Consider the following 18636-nt stretch of genomic DNA (forward strand, 5'->3'; position numbering starts at 1 on the left):
CAAAATAGATTCATCATCGGTTATCTAAAGATTATTGCTCGATTAATTATTATTGTAGATTTACAAATTAATCAATGTAAAGTCTCAATTAATTTGTTGGCGTTCTCACTTTTAACCAAAGTACAGTCTCAATTAAAAGTGAGAACTTTTAGATTATCCACAGTAAATTCAACCAAAGTACAGTCTCAATCAAATTTACTATGCCTAATCATGTCTATTCTTTTATCTCCTCACCAAATAAAAAGCTTAATTAATCAAAGTAAAGTCTCGATTAATTTTCATTAGAGTAAATACCTTTAACCAAAGTAAAGTCTCAATTATTGGTAAAAACTCATTTAATCATATGAAAGTTTCTAAATAAAATCAAAGTAAAGTCTCAATTAAATTTAAAAACCCTTGACTCGTATGATCAATATGCATATAGATTTAAAATCATTACTTTTTATGTGATTCAAAGATAAAAGACATAGATAAATTAAAACCTCAACAATAATAAAAAGAACAAAGAAATTAATTCATTCTAACCTCAAAATCCATAACGAAATTACAATGGAATCAACCCAAGAAGTTTAGCAATCCATGGAATACAAAATAAAAAGAAGAATAGAGAGAAGAAAAGAGAGAGAAAGGAAACGAAATTAGGCACCCCTAAGGGTTCCAAAACTCCGAAGTCCCGAGCTTGTTTTCTACTTCTCCCTTGGTCTCTTTATATAGGAATTGGACTGGGCTTTTCTGTTGCTAAAATCTCTCAAATATCTTTTGAAATAAAGATAAATATAAATATTAAAAAATACTTGGAGAGATATAGACTATTTGACAAATATAATTGGTTAATAATTTATGATATAATTAAATAAATTAATTATTTAAAGATATCTTATAAATTATCACCAAATAATATTTGTATTAATTTTCTAAATAGCCTATTTTCAATTTTGTAGTCCAATTTTGCAGAGGCATCCAAAAATATCAATATTTGCAGTTAAACCCCTCTCCTTTGACCAGTCTTTGACCAGAGTTGACTGTTTGACCAGCTTTTGAATGCTTGACCAGATTTGACCATTTGACTATTCAGTGTCCATTGAGAGGATGACACGTGGCAGCTCCTTCTCTCTCCCAAATTAGGGTTTCACTCTCACACTTTTCTCCAACACGTGATGATGGCTGCGGCTGTGGTGGCTGCCTTTTCTTCTCCGGCGAAGGCACGGCGGTGGATGCTTGAAGGCGCGTTGCAGCGGCCACTTTCCATGGCTGTTCGAACAGCTGCTCTGGTTTGTCACACACGCAGGTTCATGGTCCGTCACAGTTGAGGTTCTGGTTGGTTCGTAGTGGTGGAGGCGCTGCGTTTTGCGCGATGGAGAAGGTGGTTTCCATGGCTGCTGGCGTGAGTGCGCGAAGGATTCGCAGTGCAGGTGCGCTCTGATTCGCGAATCTGGTGCGTGCTGGAGCTGCGGTGCGAACGTGGTGAGGACAACGAACGATGGTTCTGCGTCAATGGTGGCAGCGTTCCGCAATGGTGGCCGAGAGTGGTTGCAGGTGATGCTGCTGCAGTTGATGCGTCATTCACGGTGCAGTGAAGGCGTTGACGGCGTGGTGCAGGGACGGTGGTGGCGGAGCAGTAGCTGCCATGGTGGTCGTGAGTTTTGGCTGCTAGGGTTTGAGGGAAGAAGATGATGACGTGGCACTACTTAATTGGTTCACATGCATGTGCAAGGATTAATGCCACGTGGAATGTTTTAATTGGACAGATTTAAAAGTTGGGGATTGCCACATGGCCTGATCTGAGTGAGTTGGGTTTAAGTGGTAAGAGGGAGTGAAAATAGACAAATGTAGGGGTGTAGAAGTAAGTTTTTTTTGTAGCCCATTTGGAATGAGGGGAGTGCATATGTAATTTAGGGGTGCAAAAGTGATTTTTCCAAAACTTGTTAATTTCAGCCTTCTTTAGAGGTGTTTGTAATTTCAATCAATTTATTTTTCCACCTTTAAATAAGCTTAATCTTGACTTCAGCTGCATCAACAAACGTTAAAATATCCAAAAAATAATTTATGCAGCTAAAAATCACTTTTTAAGACAATTTTATCACACATGCTCAAACAGTCTAATTAACAGAATTATCAATTAAATCACTCTTTAAGCACACAAATTCAATTAAATACCCAGAGTTAAATACTGAATGAGGGCAAAAATACGCACTCATCAGTAGGCCATGGCAATTTGATAGAAAAGTTGTTTATGATGGCCATGCAAACACTTATGTTTTTTCCTCCCTAAGAAAGAAGTTCACAATCCTACCTCTCCCACCTCCACAAGAAAATGAGGACAAAAATAAAATAAAAGATGAAAAAGAAAAAGAAAAGGAGCAAGCTTTCACCAAGGACTTACTCTCCTACAAAAAGAGTTTTTCAAAGCAAGAGGTGCAACACCACTCTTCATTTTCTTCCCAAACAAAGAGAGATGAACAAAAACACAAGCAAGAAAAGGAGAGTGGCATTAAAAAGAAAGAGGGCACCTCCAAGACTAGGGATCAAATCATTAAAGATGAAGAAAGTTCTCATCAACTCAAGTCAAGCTCCATCAACAAAGACTTCAAGAATTTGAGGTCAAATTCTCTCCAACAAGGGGAAAATGATAAAGGATTGATCCCTATCAAGGATGATGGCCCATGGCACATGCTTAGAAGAAAGGGAGTTCCTTGATCCCTTCCTTTGCTTTTATTTTCTTTAGTTTAAAATTCCTTTAAGTTGGCTTGGTTGACTATTTTTGAGTTGACTTGTTGACCTTGACTTTGGGTTGACTTGTTGACTCAAAAGATTATCTTAACCTTAAACCAACATGCTAATAAATTCCTTAATTTGCTTTTGTAGGAATAAGAAAGGAGGAGGACCACATAGGAGACACTTGGCGTCCTAAGGAAGAGAGAGAAGGAATAAGACTTTCTAGAAGCATCTAGAAAGGGGAGGCCCACATGCCTTGGACACCAAGTCTTCTAGAATGTTCTAGAACCTTCCTTTTGGGAGCCTTGGCCATGAAGACTTGCCACCTAGATGGCTTGGACGAAAATTCACCCTAGGATGACCTACTTTCTAGAACATGCTAGGTTTCTTTTGTAATCCTTTAACTTAGTTGTTTTGCTAAGGGGCCCCTAGACTTGTCTATTTAAGGGGACCTCTAACACTTGTACAAGGGTTGAACATTTTGGAGAAATTATACACTTTGTGTTTCAACCTTTTGTGAGAGCATTCCTCCTTAGGGAGTGGAGTTCTTTCAAGCTTTATCTTGCCTTGGCAAGTGGCGGCATACACCACTCATCTTCAAGGTTGCCATGGCTTCTTCTAGCCTAGCCTTGTAGTGGCGTGAATCCTCCATTCCTCCCATTTCCCTTGCTTTTCATTTTATGTTTCTTTACTCTTCTTGGTTTATATTGTTTCTATTATATGTTTTTCCTTTTGATTTCTTACTCCCCATCAATCCATTCTCCTCCTCTCTAGAACCTTGGAAAGGAACCTTCACATCTAGATAGCTTGCTATCTTAATGTCCAGTGGGGATTTCCTTGGTTTTCTTAATCAACTCACACCATATTCAATAATCTTAAAAAGGAACAAGATAATCCTTCATCAATCCATGATACTCAATCCCTCATAAAAGTACTGAATGAGGAGATGCTCGTTTATTTGGTGATGAGGACATGAAGCACATAACTTTTTGAATCTTTCCCAATACTCGTGAATATTTTCTCTTTCTTGTTGCCTTATCCCATAAATATCTTTGCAAATAGGAGCAACTCTAGATGCTGGAAAATACTTTTCCAGAAATAATCTTTTCAGAGTCTCCCAAGTATTGATGGATCCTGGCGGAAGGCAGTATAACCAATTCTTAGTGGCATCTTGCAATGAGAATGGAAAAGCCTTAAGCTTGATATGTTCCTCTGTCACTGTTGTAGGTCTCATGGATGAACAAACAACATGAAATTCCTTCAAATGATGGTACAGGTCTTCTCCTACTAATCCATGGAATTTGGGTAAAAGATGGATTAACCCAGACTTAAGCTCACATTCTCCATCTGGATATTGGATGCACATGTTTTGTGTAATTGCTGCATCCGGTGAAGCCAACTCTCTCTTATTGTTCTTTCTTCCATTCTATCTTCTTGAATTTCTGGTTCAGGTGATGGATCAGAAGATATGTTAATCACCGGAGGTGATTCTAGTGGTACACTTTCAGTGGTAGGTTCAGATGATGATGGTGCTCCTTCAGTAGAACACCTGAGTTCAAGTCTCCTACGTGATTTACGCAAGTTCCTTTCAAGTTCTGAATCAAGTTGATAAAATTGACCCAGATTGGCCCGAGTCATGCACTATGCACTCCACCTGAAAGTGTTTCTCTGTGTGTTTTTTTTCTTCCTATTCTTGTTTTAGAGAAAGACTTCAAGAAAGAAATGAGTTAAGATGTCGTTGGGTCTACTCCCAGGAAAGAGAGGTGTGTCACGGTGGACAACTTAAATACCAAGTCTTTCCTAGACAGAGTTTTCCAAACTAGTCTCAAAAAATTTCTTAAAAGAAATTCTTAATCAAAACAAAAATAGAACTTTGCTTAGAATATATTAAAAGAAAACTAAAGACTACAAAATAACAAACTCTATTAAACGTATATGCGTAAAATAAATAAATAAATAAAAATAAAAAATAAAATAAAATAAATAAATAAAAACAGAATCAAAATAAAAGAAATACTAACCGTACTCCCCGGCAATGGCGCCAAATTTGATATCGCTGTCGTTGGGCGATCAAATTACCAATACTTAACTTTAGCAACTTCAGTATTGCCAAGTTAGTAGTGAACAAAATAGTTAGGGTTAAGATAACCTTGAGTCGTCTCACAACGAATACGGAACTGGTCTCAAATATTTGATTCTTAAAAATGCAATTAAAACTAGCAACTATAAAAATAGGGGGTTTTGATATGCAAAGAAAATGACACGGAAGTTTGTAAACACAGTAATAGTAAATAGGTCAATTCCATTGCTTTTTCTAAATAAGATTCTTCATCGGTTATCTAAAGATTATTGTTAAATTAATTATTGTTGTTGATTTACAAATCAATCAATGTAAAGACTCAATTCATTTGTTGGCATTTTCACTTTTAATCAAAGTAAAGTCTCAATTAAAAGTGAGAATTGTTAGATTGTCCATAGTAAATTCAATCAAAGTACAGTCTCAATTAATTTTACTATGCCTAATCATGTCTATTCCTTTGTTTCTTCACCAAATAGAAAACTTAATTAATCAAAGTAAAGTCTTGACTAATTTTAGTTAAAGTAATTACCTCTAATCAAATTAAAGTCTCAATTATTGGCAAAAACTTATTTAATCAAATGAAAGTTTTTAAATAAAATCAAAGTAAAGTCTCAATTTAATTTAAAAACCTTTTAACTCATATGATTAGCATGCATGTAGATTTAAAATCATTACTTTCTATTCGATTAAGAAGCAAAGGACATAGATAAAAAAACACAACAATAATCAAAATAACAAACACATAAATTCATCTAACCTCAGAATCCAGTTAAGAAATTACAGTGGAATCAACCCTTAAAGCTTAGCCCTCCATGGCTTTGATGGAATACATGATAATATATGATGAAGGAAAGAAAATAAAAGAAAAGAGAGAATGAGAGATGTGATGGATGACTGTGTCTGCCAAAACTAGAGAGTTCTCAGTGTCTGAGTTGTCCCCTCTCTCTGCTCCCTTAAGTCTCTTTATATAGGCTTCAACTGGACTTTGGGCTTTATCTATCAGTTGCTAAAAATCTTTTATTTTTATTTAATTAATTAGCAACTTAATTCCTGTCCAGTTTCCAATTTTGCCCCTCTTGTTTAATCATTTTTACAAAATTGACCAGAATTTGACTGCTGACTTTGACCAGTTGACCAGTGTTGACCACTTTGACTGTCCAATAGCAGCCTGACACGTGGCGCAGAGTGCACTTTCTCTCTCCAAACTAGGGTTTGCTGCGTTCAGGGTTTCATGGAGGCTTGTGGCTGCTGCAATGGCGGCTGCTCCGGCGAATGGTGGTTGCTCTAACATGGTTTCGTGGTGCTGCAAGGTGCTTAGAGGCGCGGTGGATGCGCGCTGCAGGTTGGTGATGCGTCGCGGTGGCCGGCGGCGAGATTGGTGGCTAGGATGGCGGCTGCCATGGTGATGGTAGGAGAGGAGGAAAATTAGGGTTAGTGTTTCATGTGTGAGATGGAGGAGATGATGATGTGGCAAGATCTGACTGGTCAATTTGGTGAGTGGAGGATTATGACACGTGTCTTGTTCTGGTTGGCTAATTTTAAACGGTGGGGATTGCCACATGGCATGATCTGGTTGAGTGGAGTTTAAGTGGTAGGAGGGGTGCAACTTAGTGAAAACTAGGGTGTAGAACAAGTTTTTTTGGTGGTCCACTTTAGAAGGAGTGTTCAAATAAAATCTGGGGGTGCATTTAGCTCCTGATTTATTCTTTTCCAGAATTTCCTGATTTTGGACTTATTTTGTAACTTTGAATATTTTAAATCCACACTATTAATGTCCAAAAATAAATTCCAACTGCATTAACAAACGTTAGAATATCCAATAATATTTTATGCAACTAAAATCAATTTTTACGCCATTTTTACCAAACTTAATAAATCCAATAATCACAAATCCTAATTAAATCAATCTTTAAGCACAGAAAATTCAATTAAATCCCCAAATTTAAATATTAAATGAGGGCAAAAATTTGAACTCATCAATACTCCAAACTCTGTACTCTCTGATTATTCATGTATGTGACGTTTTATCAATTTGGGGTTATCCAGTTTCTGGGATATTACATTTATGGTATCAGAGCGGTCGTTCCTTAGGATCTATGGTCTAGTGTGCCTGCTTAGCTACCGTTGTGGCTTATGTGTTACTAGCTAAGGTCTCATCTAACCTAACTCTTGCTTTTCCTGTGTGCTAGTGACATGACACCTCAATGTAGGAACTCTTAGCCTTCCCAAGGGGACGCACCAGATATCGCTAGGGCGATAGAAGCAATGGTGGCTGCTATGACACAATAAAGTACGACTATGATGCAACAACATGAAGCATCAATGCAACGACAGATGACCTCGCTGAAGCAACAGTAGCTAGTAATGCAGCAGATGGAGGCTGCTAGGGTGGCTGTTGAGGATGCTCACAGACAACACATGGAAGCCCTCCGCCAGCTGGAGGAGAACAGGGTAGCCGCCCCTGCATTTGGTCCTGAGCCACAACCTACTACCAGGGAGTGGAGCCTGGAGGATTTTCTCAAACACCGCCCGGTGAAGTTTGGGGGCAAGACCAGTCCGGACGCGGCAGACCAGTGGCTGAAAGATCTAGAGAGAATATTTGATGCTAAGATGTGCCCCGAGGAGAGTAGGCTGGCTTTCGCGATGTACATGCTCACGGGTGAGGCTGAGCACTAATGGATCAGCACGAAGTCCATCATGGAGGAGAGACAGGAACAAATCACTTGGGACGTCTTCAGAAGAAAATTCCTTTCCGAGTACTTCCCCAACAACATCAAATATGCTAAAGAGGTAGAATTCTTACAGTTAACCCAAGGAAGCAAGTATGTAGCTGAGTATGCAGAAAAGTTTAAGCACCTCAGTCGTTTCTACACCATGCCACTGGATGAGGAGTGGAGATGTAGGAAATTCGAGAATGGCCTCCGCGGAGATCTTCGTCTGATGGTGGCCCCACTTTCCATTAAGGACTTTGCAGCCTTGGTGGAGAAGGCTAGGGTCATGGAGAAGATGAAGGTGGAGGTGGAGACTCAGCATCCACACCAGTAGAGAGTGGGAGGACCATCGGGATCCAAGCATACACACGAAGAGAGGAGGAAACCCTACACTAGGCCCCATTTCCAGTCTCAAGGGTCTAGGGAGTCGTCTCCCCAGTAGAGCAAGATTCAACGCTAACAGTGTGGGGGACCACACAAGAGGAATGTTTGCCCACAATTTGTAGGCTTCAAGAAGTGCAACAATTGTGGCAAGAAGGGCAACTTTGGGAGGGACTGTCCCACCCTTGCTAGTGCAGTGACGTGACCTCCAGTACAGACTCCTACGCAGAACCAGTAGAGGAGGGGAGGCAATAGGCCTCAAGCATCGGGCATAGTTTACGCCATGACAAGAGCGGAAGCAACGGGTTAAGGTAACCTTGTTATAGGCCATTGTTTGATAGCTGGGAAAGCTTGTTGTGTGTTATATGACTCTGGAGCGACAGACTCATTTGTGTCAGATGCATGTGTGAAAAAGTTGAGTCTGCCGGTGTGTGAGCTGCAGTGTGAACTTGTGGTGTCTACTTCGACATCAGATTTGGTCAGGACGTCGTCCTTGTGCGCTAGGTGTCCGGTGGAGGTAGAAGGACGAAGATACAAAGTGAATCTGATCTGCCTACCTCTACAAGAGTTGGAAGTGATCTTGGGGATGGATTGGCTCTCAGCCAATCGCATCCTTATAGACTGCCGAGAAAAGAGGTTATTGTTTCCCAACTCAGGGGAGTCTGAGTTGTTATCATCCTAGGGAATAGTGAAGGAGATTTAGAGGGGCGCGTAGTGCTTCATAATTTTCACTCGTTTGGAAGTGGAGAAGGAGGAAGGGGCATCGATCATACCAGTAGTACACGAGTTTAAGGATGTATTCCCAAAGAAGGTACTAGGGTTGCCTCCCAATAGAGGGGTGGAGTTCTCTATAGACCTAGTGCCAAGAACCAGGCCAATGTCAATGGCTCCATACCGTATGGCTCTGGCAGAGTTGGTGGAACTCAAGAAGCAGATAGAGGATTTACTGGGGAAGCAGTTCATCTGACCCAGTACCTCGCCTTGGAGAGCGCCGATACTGTTGGTGAAGAAGAAGGATGGGAGTTCACGGCTGTGTGTAGACTACAGACAACTGAACAAGATGACCATCAAGAACAAATACCCCTTCCCGAGAATAGATGACTTGATGGATCAACTGCATGGGTCAGCAATATTCTCGAAGATTGACTTGCGGTCGGGTTATCATCAAATATTAGTGAAGGCGGATGATGTGCAGAAGACGACCTTCAGGTCCCGGTATGGACACTACGAGTATGTGATCATGCCTTTTGGTGTGACCAATGCTCCAGCGTTGTTCATAGACTACATGAACCAAATATTCAGACCGTTCCTAGATAAGTTTGTCGTAGTCTTCATAGACGACATCCTTATCTATTCTAGGACTCAGAAAGAGCATGCCGAACACCTGAGGCTAGTGCTTGGTATCCTAAGGGAGAAGCAACTATATGCTAAACTGTCCAAGTGTGAATTTTGGATGGACGAAGTGCAATTCTTAGGACATGAGATATCCGCCCAGGGGATAGCAGTTGATCTAGCGAAGTTTGATGCAGTAGTTAAGTGGGAAAGTCCCAAGTCAGCAACAAAAATCAGAAGTTTCGTGGGATTGGCTGACTACTATAGGAGATTCATAGAGGGATTCTCCAAGATAGTGGCACCTTTAACACAACTCACACGGGAGGACCAACCTATCACCTGGACAGATAAGTGTGAGGAAAGCTTCCAAGAGCTTAAGCGGAGGTTGACGAGTGCTCCAATCCTAGTAATCCTCGATGTTGGAAAACCATTTAAGGTTTACTGTGATGCCTCTCATCTAGGGTTAGGCTGTGTGTTGATGCAGGAGAAGAAGGCAGTGGCCTACGCTTTGAGACAACTCAAAGTGCATGAGAGAAACTACCCAACTCATGACTTGGAGTTGGTGGCTAATGTGTTTGCCTTGAAGATTTGGAGGCACTACCTCGACGGTGCCCAGTTCCGTGTCAATGACCACAAAAGCCTCAAGTATCTATTTGATCAGAAGGAGCTGAATATGAGGCAGAGGAGATGGATGGAATTCTTGAAGGATTATGATTTTGAACTCTTGTATCATCCGGGGAAGGCAAATGTGGTAGCAGACGCCTTGAGTAGAAAGACAGTGCACGCCACTCATCTTATGTCTATGGCTAAGTTGGCTCAATTGTACATCAAGGAGATTGATGATGAAGGATTGACCCCAACCAAGGATGGGGGCACATGCTTAAGAAGACTAAGCATGTTTAGAAAGGAAGTTCACTAATCCTTCATCACTTTCATTTGTGTTTGTTATTTTTGATTCCCTAAGTTGACTTAGTTGAATCAACTTTAGTTGAATTGTTTACCATTGACTAGGTTTGACTTGTTGACTATAGTTGACTTGACTTAAGCCAACATGCTAATCTATGTTTATTTGCTTTGTAGGTTAATTAGGAGTAAGAAAACAATGTTAGGTGGCGCATGGTGATTGGGGAGCATAAATGATATGGAGGAGAGAGTAAAACAAAGGCATAAAGCATAAAGTAAAAGGCATAAAACAAGTGTACCTATGTACCTTTGGTCTCCTTTGTTTTTAGTACACTTTGGCCACATTTTGGAGACATATGAGACACATTCTTTGTCTCCTTTTGTGCTAGAACGAAATTATCCTTGCACACACCATAGTTAGGTCTTTTGTCTCTCATTTTTTGTAACCTTATTTGACCTAGTTTCTAGAAGCTAGGGTTAGGTTTTTGTAGAGACATCCTTAGGTATCTTTTATTTGCTTAGAGGCCCCTAAACTCTTCTATATAAGGGGTGCTCTTAGACATGTAAAAGGGTTGAACATTTTGAAGTAAAAACACTCTTGTGTCTGAACCATTTGTGAGAGTTTCCTCCCTTGGGAGTGAATAATTTTAAGCCTTATCTTGCATAGCAAGTGGCGGCACACATCCACTCATCTTCAAGGTTGCCATGGCTTCTAGCCTAGCCTCTTAGTGGCGTGCTTCTCACATTTTTACCATTTCTTTCCTTTCCATTTTATGTTTTCTTCTTCCTTTAATTGTTCTTGGTTTTCTATAGTTTATGTGCTTTCCATTTCCTTTTTGTTTTGAATCAATCCATCATCTTCTTCTCTTGAGCTTTGTGAAAGGAACCTTCACATCTAGATAGCTTGCTATCTTAATGTTCAGTGGGGATTTCACTTAGCTTTCTTAATCAACTCACACCATATTCAATAATCTTAAAAAGGAACAAGATAATCCTTCATCATTTGGTATCAGAGCTTTGGTTGTCCTTGAATATGGTGGTTTCATGTTCTAACCTTGTCTTGTGTAGCTATCTTTGAATGGTCCACATAAAAACAGTGCTGGCAGCAACGTGTGCGTTTTTGAAAAAAATACTGCAGCTATCTCAGTGGTCTAAAAGTAACGTTCTTTATATCAAAAGAAAGCTCTGTGAGTCTAGTTTCTAACAAAAAAAGAATTATTGCATTTGTAGTTCTGTGGAGAGAGTTATGATCAAATGAGTGAGCAAAGGTCAGAGCTGCCGAGAATACGAAAAACAACGTTTTCAGGTTATGTTGTCGCAATTTTGGCTTCGGTTTTGTGACTCTTTTGCTCCTAAATGTGGTTGGATAACATGTCTTTTGATGCTTAGTCTTTGAGCCTCAAATCCATGAGTTTAAATGCATGATAGCTACATGTTTGTGTCTTTGTGTATGTCATGTTGAGTATTTAAATGTGTCTAACTTTTGCTTGAGTCTCTTGTCATATGCTTCTTTGAGTTTTCTTGTTCTTGTTTCTATGTTTTTGAACTATTGCATGAGATCTATGCCTTGTGTTTTTGTATGCTCCTTGAAATTGATTTTGACCTAATTTTAAGGAACTAAGTGTTCAAGACATCCTAAAACAGCCTTCTCATCATTTTAAGTACCTAATTTTGAAAAGAAAAAAGTGTTTTCAAGACCAAAAACAGTTTGGCCAAGAGCTTTTACAATGCTTGGTGAATCCATTTGGCCATTTTTACTAGGTGTTATGCTACCAAATTTTATACTTGAATTTTGGGTGATATTGGCAAATTAGTTCCATGCTTTAACTTGGTTATGATCTTTCTTGGTGTATGCATAATTTGAGGTATAATCTTGGCTTGTTCAAATGCTTTCCATAGAGTCTTTAAAAGTGTTTTTCATTGCTTTAGTCTTGTTCAAGTTTTGTCTTTAAAACAAAATTTCCTTAGAAGTTAAACTTTCTTGTTTTTGTGTTTTTCTTGCTTGTCACTAGGTGTTCTTTGTTGTGTCATAGTAGTTTTCTTTTCTTGAAACTCTTGGGATGTTGTGGCCGAATCACTTGTCTTGCATTTAAAAGGTTTTGAACAAGTTTTTAAAAGTGTTTGCTTCACTCCTTTGGTGGATTTTGAGTGCTAGCCTTGCCTTGTTACTTTGGGAGTGTGATCTAAACACTTGGGTTGCATTTTGGGTTGGATTTGGTCTCGATTTTCATGTTGTCTAACCCCTAATCCATTTATTTTGTCTCGGATTTGAGTGTTTTTGTTGTAGGAATCATGGCAAGTTCATCAAATGCACCTACACCAAACAAAAACAATACATTGATGAGATTGCTTCGGGATTTGGAGTTGTCTAGGAAGGAGGCCTTTGAACAATTGAGAAAGGACAAGGAGCAAAGTGACCTAAGAATCCAAGAGCACATTCAAAGGCTTGAAGCTAAGGAGCAAGAAAGAGAGGCTAGGAAAAGAGGGCATTCTAGGCGCAAACCATCACAAGAGAAGCAAACTCCAAAGATTCCTAAGTTCAAAGGAGAAAATGACCCAAACATCTACATTGAGTGGGAACAAAAAGTGGACCAAATTTTTACCATTCATGTAGTTAGTCATCAAAAGCAAGTAGATTTGGTAGTCTTAGAGTTTGAGGATTATGCCATGACTTGGTGGCATCAATTATGTATGGACAATATTAACCAAGAGTCACTCGCGACTTCTTGGAGAGACCTTAAAAATTTGATGCGCGCTAGATTTGTTCGTTCCTACTATAGGAGGGAGACTCTTTTGAAGCTCCAAAGGCTTCAACAAGGGTCCATGTGTGTGGATGAATATTACAAGTTAATGGAGTCCATGCTTCTAAAAGTAGGACTCCAATTTGAAAGTGAAGAGGAAAAGGTAGCTAGATTTGTGAGTGGGTTAAGGAGGGACATACAAGATTTAGTAGAGTTATATGAGTACTCCTCTCTTGACAAAGTTTTACATTTGGCCATCAAAGTTAAAACTCAATTGCAAAAGAAAAAAGAGGCCAAGAGGAGTGGTTCATACAATGACTACTATTCTAGTACTTGGAAAGATAAAGAAAGAAAACATGATAAATCACCACTCAAGAGTTCCAAAGACCCACCTCCTAGGACTAATTCGTCTAGGCCTTCGAATGAAACTCCTAATTCTTCTAAAGGTACAAGGACAAGTTCTATAAAATGTTTTAAGTGTTTGGGATATGGGCACATAGCTTCAAATTGTCCCACCAAAAGAACCATGGCCTTAAACCTTAAAAAAGAAGTAGAGAGTGAACATTCTTCTCCCCCTTCCCCCAAAAGTACTTCTTCCCACACTTCTTCTTCAAGTGAAAGGATTAAACCCTTTGAAGGTGGATTGTTAATGATAAGGCACCAATTAAGACAAGTTTCCAAGGAACTTGACCCTTCTCAAAGACAAAACCTTTTTCATTCAAGGTGTCATATCAAAGACAAACTATGTCCCCTCCTCATAGATAATGGAAGTTGTGTAAATGTGGCTAGCACAAGGGTTGTGGACAAGCTTGGCTTGAAAACTATCCCTCATGCCAAGCCCTACAAGCTATCATGGCTTAAGAAAGAAGACATTAAAGTAACTCAACAAGTCCTCATTAACTTTTCAATTGGAAATTTTAAAGATGAGGTGTTATGTGATGTTGTGCCTATGGAATAAACTCATATTTTGCTAGGTAGGCCATGGCAATTTGATAGAAAAGTCTTTTATGATGGCCATGCTAACACATATGCTTTCTCCTACCAAGGCAAGAAGTTCACACTCCTACCTCTCTCACCCAATCAAGCAAATGAGGACCAAAATAAAGTGAAAGATAAGAGAAAAGATGAAAATGAAAAAGAGCAAGTTACCTCCAAAGTGTTACTTGACTCCAAAAAAAGATTTCCAAAGCAAGATGGACATCACCATTCTTCCTTCTCTTCCAAGGCTCAAAAGGAAGACCCAATGCCCAAGCATGAGAGGAAGAATGGTCTAGAAAAGAGGGATGGCCTAACCAAAGCTAGGGGTAATACCCTTAGAAAGGATGGAACAAGAGCTCATAAAAGGGAGGTGCAAATCCTCCCCCAAATCAAGTCAAGCTCCATCTACAAAGGCTTAAAGAATTTGTGGTCAAATTCTTTCCAAGGAGGGGAGGATGATGAAGGATTGACCCCAACCAAGGATGGGGGCACATGCTTAAGAAGACTAAGCATGTTTAGAAAGGAAGTTCACTAATCCTTCATCACTTTCATTTGTGTTTGTTATTTTTGATTCCCTAAGTTGACTTAGTTGAATCAACTTTAGTTGACTTGTTGACCATTGACTAGGTTTGACTTGTTGACTATAGTTGACTTGACTTAAGCCAACATGCTAATCTATGTTTATTTGCTTTGTAGGTTAATTATGAGTAAGAAAGCAATGCTAGGTGGCGCATGGTGATTGGGGAGCATAAATGATGTGGAGGAGAGAGTAAAACAAAGGCATAAAGCATAAAGTAAAAGGCATAAAACAAGTGTACCTATGTACCTTTGGTCTCCTTTGTTTTTAGTACACTTTGGCCACATTTTGGAGACATATGAGACACATTCTTTGTCTCCTTTTGTGCTAGAACGAAATTATCCTTGCACACACCATAGTTAGGTCTTTTGTCTCTCATTTTTTGTAACCTTATTTGACCTAGTTTCTAGAAGCTAGGGTTAGGTTTTTGTAGAGACATCCTTAGGTATCTTTTATTTGCTTAGAGGCCCCTAAACTCTTCTATATAAGGGGTGCTCCTAGACATGTAAAAGGGTTGAACATTTTGAAGTAAAAACACTCTTGTGTCTGAACCATTTGTGAGAGTTTCCTCCCTTGGGAGTGAATAATTTTAAGCCTTATCTTGCATAGCAAGTGGCGGCACACATCCACTCATCTTCAAGGTTGCCATGGCTTCTAGCCTAGCCTTGTAGTGGCGTGCTTCTCACATTTTTACCATTTCTTTCCTTTCCATTTTATGTTTTCTTCTTCCTTTAATTGTTCTTGGTTTTTTATAGTTTATTTGCTTTCCATTTCCTTTTTATTTTGAATCAATCCATCATCTTCTTCTCTTGAGCTTTGTGAAAGGAACCTTCACATCTAGATAGCTTGCTATCTTAATGTTCAGTGGGAATTTCACTTAGCTTTCTTAATCAACTCACACCATATTCAATAATCTTAAAAAGGAACAAGATAATCCTTCATCAATTGTGAGGTTGCATGGGGTGCCTTCGAGCATTGTATTAGATAGGGATCCACGGTTCACATCACGGTTTTGGCAGACCTTGTAGAGTGCTCTGGGAAATAAGCTCACGATGAGTTCAGCCTATCATCCTCAGACAGATGGTCACTGTGAGAGGACGATCCAGTCACTTGAGGACTTGCTACGGACATGTATACTGGATCACTTGGGCGCTTGGGATGAAGTCTTACCATTGATTGAGTTCACCTATAATAATAGTTTCCACGCGAGCATAGGGATGGCACCTTATGAGGCTCTTTATGGCCGGAAGTGTAGGACTTCTTTGTGTTGGTATCAGGATGGGGAGGTAGTGTTGGTTGGACCAGAGTTGTTGGAACAGACCACCGAGAAGGTGAGATTGGTGAGGAACAAAATGCAGGCTTCACAGAGCAGACAAAAGGCTTATGCAGACCGCAGGAGGAGGCGCTTGGAATTTGAGGCTGGGGACCACGTATTCTTGAGGGTGACTCGAACCACTAGTGTGGGAAGGGCTCTTCGCTCAAGGAAGCTTTCTCCTAAGTTCCTTGGCCCCTATCAGATCTCAAGGAGGATTGGGTCGGTGTCTTATGAGATAGCTTTGTGCCCTCAGTTGGCAAATCTTCACCCGGTGTTCCACATGTCGCAGTTGAGGAAGTATGTCTTTGATCCCTCTCATGTGCTAGAAGCAGAGGATGTACAGATCAGGGAGGATGTCACAGTGAAAGTACCACCAATGGCTTTAAAGGTTAGAAAAATTAAGGAACGCGGGGGAAAACAAGTCAGTCTAGTCAAAGTCATATGGGATCGAAAAACCGGCGACTCGACTTGGGAGTTGGAGGAAGATATGAGGAAGTCCCATCCACAATTGTTTACCTGGTAAGTTTCTATTTTCGAGGTCAAAAATTTTGTTGTTGGGGGGATTGTAAAGTCTCATTTTTCTTGCTGCCTTAAAGTTTAGGGCTTGGCCTTTTATTGGGCCTAAGGTCAGCCCACTTAGAGGCTTCAGGACCCTAAGCTGCCCTTTCAATTCCCACTTCTGCTTGCACTTGGAAAACAGCTCACTCCCAACTCTTCTCTTCGTTACAGAGCTCTGCTAGGATTTTGGCTTCCCTCCTCCTCCCAAGTTAGCTTATCGACCTTTTCCATTCCCCTATTCCACGTAAGTTCGCTTAGCTCATCTTCACCTTTCCAAGCTAGTTTTCTAAGCCAACAAAGATTTGCCATGATAACAGTATGTTCTTTCTGTTTCCCTCTAATTAGCTTTTGAATCTAATCATGGAGCTGTTGTGCTCGGCTGTTGTGTGTCAGAATATCTTTTTCTAACTATATCCAGGTAAGGGAAGCTAGGGTCCATTTGTCTAGATCGTTTTCTGCTTGTTCTACTGCTATTGCATGATTCTGTGGATTGTATGCTATTGTGATGTGATAAGAATGTCGTTTGGCCTTTGGGTTTGGTGTATGTGTGACTGTTGTATGAAGAAACGGTGGCGGGCACTGGTTTTCTCGCCTAAGCGAGCATGCCTCGCCTAGGCGAGACTAGCAGAGGCTCGCCCAAGCTTTCTGCGCGAACAGTCGCTCAGGCGACTCGTCTGCAATTTTTGAGCGAAGCGTATCTCACTTAGGTGAAAGGGGACTCGCTTGAGCGAGAATCTGCAGGAGTCACTGTTCCACTACTCGCACTCTCGCCTAGGCGAGAAGCGACTCGCCTGAGCGAGAGGACGTCCTGCCTGAGCGAGGTTTTCTAGCCTGAGCGAGGCTGGGGCAAGTTTCGTGCTATAACGTGAATGGCCAATGATGTGATAGTTTGTTTGATTGATTTGAATGCTTTCCTAGAAAAGGTTGAGGGATAATGCCTTGATTATGTATGAGGGTGAGATGTATATGATATGTTGTTCCATTGTGTTTGAATTGGAAAGCATGAGTTTTATGATGGGTTGTTATGCATGATATTGGTATTGTGGGAAACTTTCTGATTGGTTGGTGAATCATGTACCAAGTGTGAGCAGGGCGTAATTCCATGACTCTTGTAGCGAGAGCTCATGGTGGCACCTCATCCGTCGGACGTAATCCCATGGACCCTTCTAATGGGAGTCCCTGGTGGTGCCTTAACTATTGGACTTAATTCCATGGACCTCGTGGTGAGAGTTCATGGTGGTGCCTTAACATAAGGACGTAATTCCATGCGAGTATCGTGGTGGTGCCTCAAGGCCAGGACGTAATTCCACGAAGGCCACGTGGTGGTGCCTCTTGTAAGGGTGTAATTCCGCGAAGGCCTCGTGGTGACGCCGCACTGTTAGGACGTAATTCCACTACTTAGTGGTGGTGCCTTAGTTACGTATCCGGATAGTCAAGTCTTGGTGTCTCATATGTTTTGGTAACTCTGGTATAGATGCTTGTTATTTATGCTTGGCTTTGGGATTACATGTGGATTGTTATAATATGAGATTCCTTTACACTAGCTTACCCTTTTGCTTGCTTGTATGTTGTGTGTGGTCTTCTCTATTGCAATGATCATCAATTCTATTGATGTGAGCAGATGTGAGAACCCCTGGCAGTGGTATGGATAATAGGGATGCTACAGCTTGATGGATTGGATGAATATTGGGCCCACTGTGGGGCCCATCACTGAAGGATTTTGTTAGTTATGTTTCTCTTGTCCGCACAAGACCTAGTATAGTTATTTGCTTTTCCAGTGTACTTTGTTTAGGCCGTGTGGAGCCTCTTTTATGTAATCTGGGAAATTTTTGGCGTACTGTATGCCTGCATACTCCAAACTCCGTACTCTCTGATTATTCATGTATGTGACATTTTATCAATTTGAGGTTATCCAGTTTTTGGGATGTTACACAAAATGTACTACAAATTCTATATAAATAAAGTTAAGTAATATCAATTCATCACATGACAACCCACATGCAAATTTATTATTAATAAATTAACTTTCTTAAATATTTTAAAATCTTTTTAAAAATTGATTAACATCCATGTTATTTTTTCGACAAATTTGATTATCTCTAATAGAAATTTTACTTATTAATCGTCTTAAAAACATATAAAGAAAATATGCAAGATCTTGACTCAATGAATTATGGGTTGAGTCAAAGTAAAAAAAAAAAAGGATGATGTTAACTACACTTATGATTAAACATATTTAATACACACATTTACAATTTTATCATACAATAAAACACTTTCAATATATTTCATTTTCAAATTTTAGTTCATTTTCTTTTGGTAGTAATAGATTGGATTCAATGTAG

General features: G+C 40.0%; 2 protein-coding genes across 2 annotated transcripts; both read left to right on the forward strand.

Moving 5' to 3' along the window:
• The first annotated feature begins 8992 nt into the window (after nt 1-8992).
• Nucleotides 8993-9974, forward strand: LOC114174467 (uncharacterized mitochondrial protein AtMg00860-like). The gene is made up of 3 exons (XM_028059306.1): nt 8993-9102; nt 9247-9864; nt 9962-9974. The coding sequence occupies exons 1-3, from the start codon at nt 8993-8995 to the stop codon at nt 9972-9974; spliced, it is 741 nt and encodes a 246-aa protein (XP_027915107.1).
• A 5496-nt stretch (nt 9975-15470) lies between these two features.
• LOC114174468 lies at nt 15471-16256 on the forward strand. The gene is made up of 2 exons (XM_028059307.1): nt 15471-15704; nt 15936-16256. Exons 1-2 carry the CDS (start codon nt 15471-15473, stop codon nt 16254-16256), a joined length of 555 nt encoding a protein of 184 aa, XP_027915108.1.
• The last annotated feature ends 2380 nt before the right edge of the window (nt 16257-18636 follow it).

The sequence above is a fragment of the Vigna unguiculata genome, chromosome 2, assembly GCF_004118075.2.
Source record: "Vigna unguiculata cultivar IT97K-499-35 chromosome 2, ASM411807v1, whole genome shotgun sequence".
NCBI classification, from domain to species: Eukaryota; Viridiplantae; Streptophyta; class Magnoliopsida; order Fabales; family Fabaceae; genus Vigna; species Vigna unguiculata.